The sequence below is a fragment of the Pyrus communis genome, chromosome 13, assembly GCF_963583255.1.
Source record: "Pyrus communis chromosome 13, drPyrComm1.1, whole genome shotgun sequence".
NCBI lineage: Eukaryota > Viridiplantae > Streptophyta > Magnoliopsida > Rosales > Rosaceae > Pyrus > Pyrus communis.
This window is the reverse complement of record NC_084815.1, coordinates 12,447,696-12,453,713: the sequence shown is the minus strand read 5'-3', so window position 1 is coordinate 12,453,713 and position 6,018 is coordinate 12,447,696. Positions and strand designations below refer to the sequence as shown.

At 36.7% G+C, this 6,018-nt stretch overlaps 1 protein-coding gene across 1 annotated transcript; it reads left to right on the top strand.

Annotated features, from left to right (window-relative positions):
• Positions 1 to 227: 227 nt before the first annotated feature.
• On the top strand, positions 228 to 4,748 carry LOC137713039 (L-2-hydroxyglutarate dehydrogenase, mitochondrial). The gene is made up of 6 exons (XM_068452271.1): positions 228 to 409; positions 812 to 1,182; positions 1,297 to 1,578; positions 1,730 to 2,166; positions 2,655 to 2,814; positions 4,375 to 4,748. The coding sequence occupies exons 2-6, from the start codon at positions 910 to 912 to the stop codon at positions 4,489 to 4,491; spliced, it is 1,269 nt and encodes a 422-aa protein (XP_068308372.1). The 5' UTR covers positions 228 to 409; positions 812 to 909; the 3' UTR covers positions 4,492 to 4,748.
• The last annotated feature ends 1,270 nt before the right edge of the window (positions 4,749 to 6,018 follow it).

Here is a 6,018-nt window from a genome sequence, read left to right as displayed (position 1 = left end):
GATAGAGCCATATCCATGAAAAATCATAAAAGTGAAATGAATGCATTTTGAAAAACATCATACAATAACAACAATGCTACTATTTTTATGTCTTTCTAACTTTTCATCTTTGGCTAAAATATGTGGACATTTATTCCAACAACTTTTACAACAAAATATTCATAAAACAAAGTCATAACGGACAAATTACAAAGTATGTAGTCTTAAAAGACGTCACACTGAAAAAAATTTCGTATAAATGAGAGAACAGAATCTATGCTTGATTATCGGGTATTTGCTGATAAACCCGTAAATTGGTCTCACACAGAACATTGTAACATCCACAGAGAGAGACAACCGGCGAGCTGAAGAAAAGGAGAAAACCCATCGTCGCGAGCTCAGGTTGCGAAAGTTGTAAGCGAATCAGGAGGTATTGGGTATCCATTGCAGTTGTCCGGATCTGTCAATATAATTTTTTGATTTAGGTTTTTGTGATGGTTTGTTTATCATTATCAAGATGGATGAATAGGAAATGAAATGGCCAGTGATTTGGGTTCTTGTTGGTGCTTCCTTGTCTTAATTTTCTTGTTCATCTGTTCTTTATGAATTAATTGCATATAAAAGTTATAACCTTTGACATGCATGATATGTATCAAAATATTGGGTAGGAGGAAATGAGGAGTTTGATTATCACCCCTTTTGGACAATTGGACAAGTTTGTTTTTATGTATAGATAATGTTTTGGTATTCTTGTTCTTCATAGCAACACTATCAAGTTTTTGCGGATTGTTAATATGCATTTGAAATTTGGTTTTTCTTTTTCACTGAATAGAATTTCTAGTGGAAGTAGTGAAATTCAACGAAGTCATGTTCATGTGAAACTTTTAAGTGTCCATTCGAGAGGACCGGTTGAGTTTTAGAAAGAGAGAGATGCTGAAAAGCACATTGGACAGAATTGTGAGGAGTCATCGTAATGTTACTTCTAGTTGCAGTATCAGTAGCATCGGCGGAGTTCCCAAAGAGAAGGTAGATTGCGTGGTAATAGGGGCGGGTGTGGTGGGATTGGCGTTGGCGAGAGAGCTTGCTCTAGAAGGCAGAGAGGTGTTGGTGTTAGATTCAGCTCCCACCTTCGGCACTTCCACCAGCTCCCGCAACAGCGAGGTCATCCATGCCGGCATCTACTACCCGACCCATTCCCTCAAGGTACCCACAAAATCAAATATAAAAGTCATAAACTTTAATGTCAAGAAATTCCCAATTCTTAATTTGATTGTTGAAAGCACAATATATCCTTTAACTTTTTAATGCATTTGGCAGGCAAAGTTTTGTGTTAGGGGAAGAGATTTGCTGTACAAATATTGCTCTCAACACAATATTCCTCATAAACAAATTGGTAAACTCATAGTTGCAACTAGGTCTTCCGAGATTCCCAAGTTGCATAATCTAATGCATCGCGGGATTCAAAATGGAGTTGATGGTTTGGTAATGATGGAGGGTTCAGAAGCCATGAGAATGGAACCTGAATTGGCATGTTTGAAAGCCTTACTATCACCGCTTTCTGGGATTGTGGATACACATTCGCTCATGCTATCTTTGGTGGTATTTCTATTCTCTTCTTTCTCGTTTCCTATTTTAGTTACACTAGGATCAACTCAAGTACATGCTTCAGATAAAATTTCGGTATCTTTAATCGAATATTGGATTTTATACGATCTAGTATATATCACCCTTAATCCCCATATGGGTGCAGGGAGAAGCTGAAAATCATGGCACAACCTTCTCCTATAATACTACTGTTATTGGTGGCCATATTCAACAAAATCATCTATGCCTTCATGTTTCTGAAACCAAAACCCTTGAAAATTGGAATGGAAAGTTTCTGTTGCAACCAGAGATGATACTTATTCCTAAACTCGTTGTGAACTCTGCCGGCTTAAGTGCCCCTGCCCTTGCAAAGCGATTTGATGGCCTCCAAACTGAACATATTCCTCCTTCCCATTTGGCTCGTGGATGCTACTTCACTTTATCAAATACTACAATCTGTCCGTTCAGACACTTGATTTATCCTATACCAGAGGATGGTGGCCTTGGTGTGCATGTTACCCTGGATTTAAATGGTCAGGTCAAGTTTGGCCCTGATGTAGAATGGATTGATGGTGTTGATGATGTTTCAAGCTTCCTGAATAAGTACCATTTCTTTATCCCTGTTGTCCACTCTATTATATTATGTAGTACTGTCTACATTGTCCAGTATGTTTTATTGGTTTAAGTGGTCGCAACTCAGTCCAAAAATTTCTATCCATGCTTGTACAGAAGAGCATATTCCTTAAGCCTTTTTATTTATTTATATTTGTGTACATAAATTATGTTGCCTTCCTATGTTGAAACAAATTCTGGTGTCTCGCATAAGTTAGGCTTCATTAGAGCATGCATTTGATACTAATGTTGTCGCCTCAGACAATGATCAAATGGAGGTCCTAGGGTGAACCGTAAATTGTAATGTCAATATTCTTGTAGGGAGTTTTTTTAGGATATATCGTTGCTTATATACGTTCCCATGTTTGTTTGGATGCTTAATGCTTTTAGGCTAAAATCTTAATGATCTGATTGAGGTGCATCTGATGTTGAGTGTGATGTTGGACAATCTTAAAAACATGACAAGGCGTTGGTCACAGGTTTGACTATTCTGTATGTATGAATCGCAAAGAGCTATTTTACCCAGAGATAAGGAAGTACTACCCAAATCTAAAGGATGGGTCTCTTGAGCCAGGCTATGCAGGGATTCGACCGAAGCTTTCAGGTCCTCGACAGTCTCCAGTTGATTTTCAGATACAGGTAGTTTCTTGCATATTTTTCCTACACCCGAACCTGAGATTTTAGGACTCAATTTGATTGTTGTCTCATCTAGCATGAGAGTTAGGATCGATTAGAATACATGAGCATGTAAAGTAATAGAATCTACATCCCTCACGTACTTTATATATATATATATATATATATATATATATAGGCTTATTATATTAACAACCCATGTATTAAACCCCACATACTTAATACACCCTACAGTTGTTTTTTTAATTAAAAATTATCTTAATACACCCCACATACTTCCCTGTAATACCCTCATACCCCACATTCTCAACATACACCTCACTTTTTCTCCATAACCCACCTTTTCTATACACCGCACATTTTTCAAATCTTGTAACACTCATTTTTAAGCGTCTTATGATTTTGTTTTTTGTTCTACTCTGTTGTTTTTCGTTCATTTTTAAACAGCTTAGTAGGCTCATTGAATTGTGACTCGAGTTTTCTGCTTCACCATCCGAATCACGCTCTAACATCTTAGAAATTAAACGTTCTATGATTTTATTTTTCGTCTACTCTATTGTTCAAGCAAGGGCTTGCCTGTGTAGCCTATTAATTTTCGATGGTGATTTTGACACGTGAACGATTAAGTTGTGCTTTGATGTAGTATCTTACGAAACAATATTTGGCCCGTGTAATGAAACCAAAAGCTCTTACCAATTTGTAGGCATTTTTCATATGAAAAATTATGGTTTGCTAACAAATTTTATGGCTATCGGATATCTGTGTTCATCCAATTTGTAGTATTCATGCTTCCTAAATGCTTTGTACTTTCTATTCTGTTAGATAAACCTAGTTGAGAATAACCACAAAAAAATGGAGGGTGGGAGGAGTTTTGATAGTTGATGAAGATAAATAATAAAAGTGATTTGTGGTGCATTTAGAAATTTTTTATTTTGTAAAACCTAATATGGTTAAAATTGTCATTGCATTGCATAGTAGGATACATAAATCATTTAGTATTAAAATTTAATGTGGAGTGCATTCAACATTTTATGGGGTGCTAATATAAAAATTCTATATATATATAGGGAATTGTTATTAGCACTTCAAAAATCTCATTCTACACTCCAAACATTCTATATTAGGAAAGAAAAATACACTTGTGAAAAGTGTAGAATGAGATTTTTGGAGTGTCAATAACACTTCCCTATATATATATATATATATATATATATATATATATATATATATATTAATCACTTACTACACAACCAAAAGTGCATAGTACTGATTTTTCCGTTGAGCCAAGCAATTTCTTTTCTGCCCAAGATCTTGTGATAAACTAATAAAACCATCTCACTGCTGTCACAGCACCTAGCACAAATTGGCCTGGGAAAATCTCTGGTTTTAGTTTCTAAAACTCAATGTAGTGTGCGGAGCTGTCTTGTCATATTTTTATATGGTTGAAACGTGTTAAAGACACTATCTTACACTTGTAGGTGCTATGTTTGCTTTATAGATGAAGAGGTTCAGTAGAGTACAACATTGATAGTTCTGTTGATATATCATTTTACGGCTATGTAGGGGGAGGATGTTCATGGGATAACTGGTCTCATCAACCTTTTTGGAATAGAGTCGCCCGGTTTAACTTCAAGCATGGGAATTGCAGAGCACGTAGCAACAAGATTCTTCAGGGGGTAAGGAACCCTGTCTGAAGAGGCTAAATCTGTTACAACCAGATCCCTCAGCTCTTCTCAGCTCCTTCCTCCCGTCTCTACCTCTTTCCTCCTCATTCCTTTGTAATACAAAGTTTGTATATACTTTTCCCATTTTTAAGCACTTGTCAATATGTAATTATTCTCTAGTTTCTAGAGTGTCGTGGTTTGGATTTATTGTAGTTACGAAAAACAATCCTATCTATGCAGTTGGTGCGTGTTCAATAACCGCTGGTTTCCATCTCCTAACAACTAACTAGATGTCACTTAGTATTACGGTCTCGTAATATTCATCTTTACTTGTAAGTGAGAGGTCTTAGGTACAATTCTTGCTAAAGGCAAATTTGAATCTCATTATTGCCAGTTTATTGGTAGGCTTAGTTCACTCCCTTGGAGTGTTTGTTTTCCCTCACTAAAATTCACTGGACTAGATTGGACTAAACCTTAGTCCAGTCTCGTGTTTGTTTCCTAGAGGGCCTAGGTTTAAGGAGTAGCTTTCACTCGCTTCGACTAAAGGAGGGACTAGCCGGTCTTAGCTAAACCCCTCAAAAACCAAGGGATTGCTAATCCCATCTCCAAAAACGATCGCACGATGCGAGTCCGCAAGCATGCTTCTAGACAAACTCCGTTTGCAAACCCATTTCCCAAATCTGAAACCTAGCCTCACCACTGCCTAAATCTCAACACAAAATTCAACAAAAAAATGCAAAATGATAACAACAACAATCCTAATAGAAAATTTCTTACTTATCCTTGAAAATTCCTAGAAAGTTTTCCTTTTTCCCATAAAATTTCGGAGAGAAATGGATAGAGAAGGGGAGAAAGTAGCTTTGGGACGAAGAGAAATTGAGAGACAAAGAGGGAGGAGAGTAGTTTTGGGGACGATTTTGCACAAATGATGGAGAAAATGAGTGTCTTGGGGGACGAAACTAAAGGAAGAAAAGAAAGAACTCTCCAAAGAGTCTAGAGAGAGGTTGGATAAAAAATTAACGAAACTAAAGAGTATTCTAGACACATAGAAGAAAGGGAAATACCCCAAAATGGGACAATTTCTTAATCTTGGGACATAATTAAGACAAACCGGCCATGCACATGCCATACACACCATGCACAAAACCGAAATTACTAAAATGCCTACATATAAATACTAAAAATCCTCAACTCATTTCATCACTGTTCTCATTTCTTGGAGAGGGATGCCGAGAGCTCTGTGAGCTCTGGATTTTTAGGTTAAGCTCAGATCTTTAAGCTCCGATTTCGAATAGAGGGAAGTTGAGAGTGAAGATTCAAAGTGAGGGTTTCTTGTTTGCATCAATGTTTCATCCTTAAAAATATCATTTTTGTACCAAATTTTGCATTTTGGCCAAAAAATTCCATTCTTTACAGCCAGTGAAGCTTTGGCAACCATATTTCCACTGCCATTAGGTTCGTTTGTCTCTCTCATCTCTTTCTCTCAAACTTGGTCATTGTCTTCATTTCTACAACTAATTATTAGTTTGTTCGATTAGATTTT

What these genes read in the sequence shown, in the direction of transcription:
- LOC137713039 (XM_068452271.1), top strand. Translation starts at nt 910, where the DNA reads ATGCTGAAAAGCACATTGGACAGAATTGTGAGGAGTCATCGTAATGTT. An exon ending in ACCCGACCCATTCCCTCAAG is followed by an intron (nt 1,183 to 1,296) that starts GTACCCACAAAA and finishes TGCATTTGGCAG; the next exon opens with GCAAAGTTTTGTGTTAGGGG. An exon ending in CGCTCATGCTATCTTTGGTG is followed by an intron (nt 1,579 to 1,729) that starts GTATTTCTATTC and finishes ATATGGGTGCAG; the next exon opens with GGAGAAGCTGAAAATCATGG.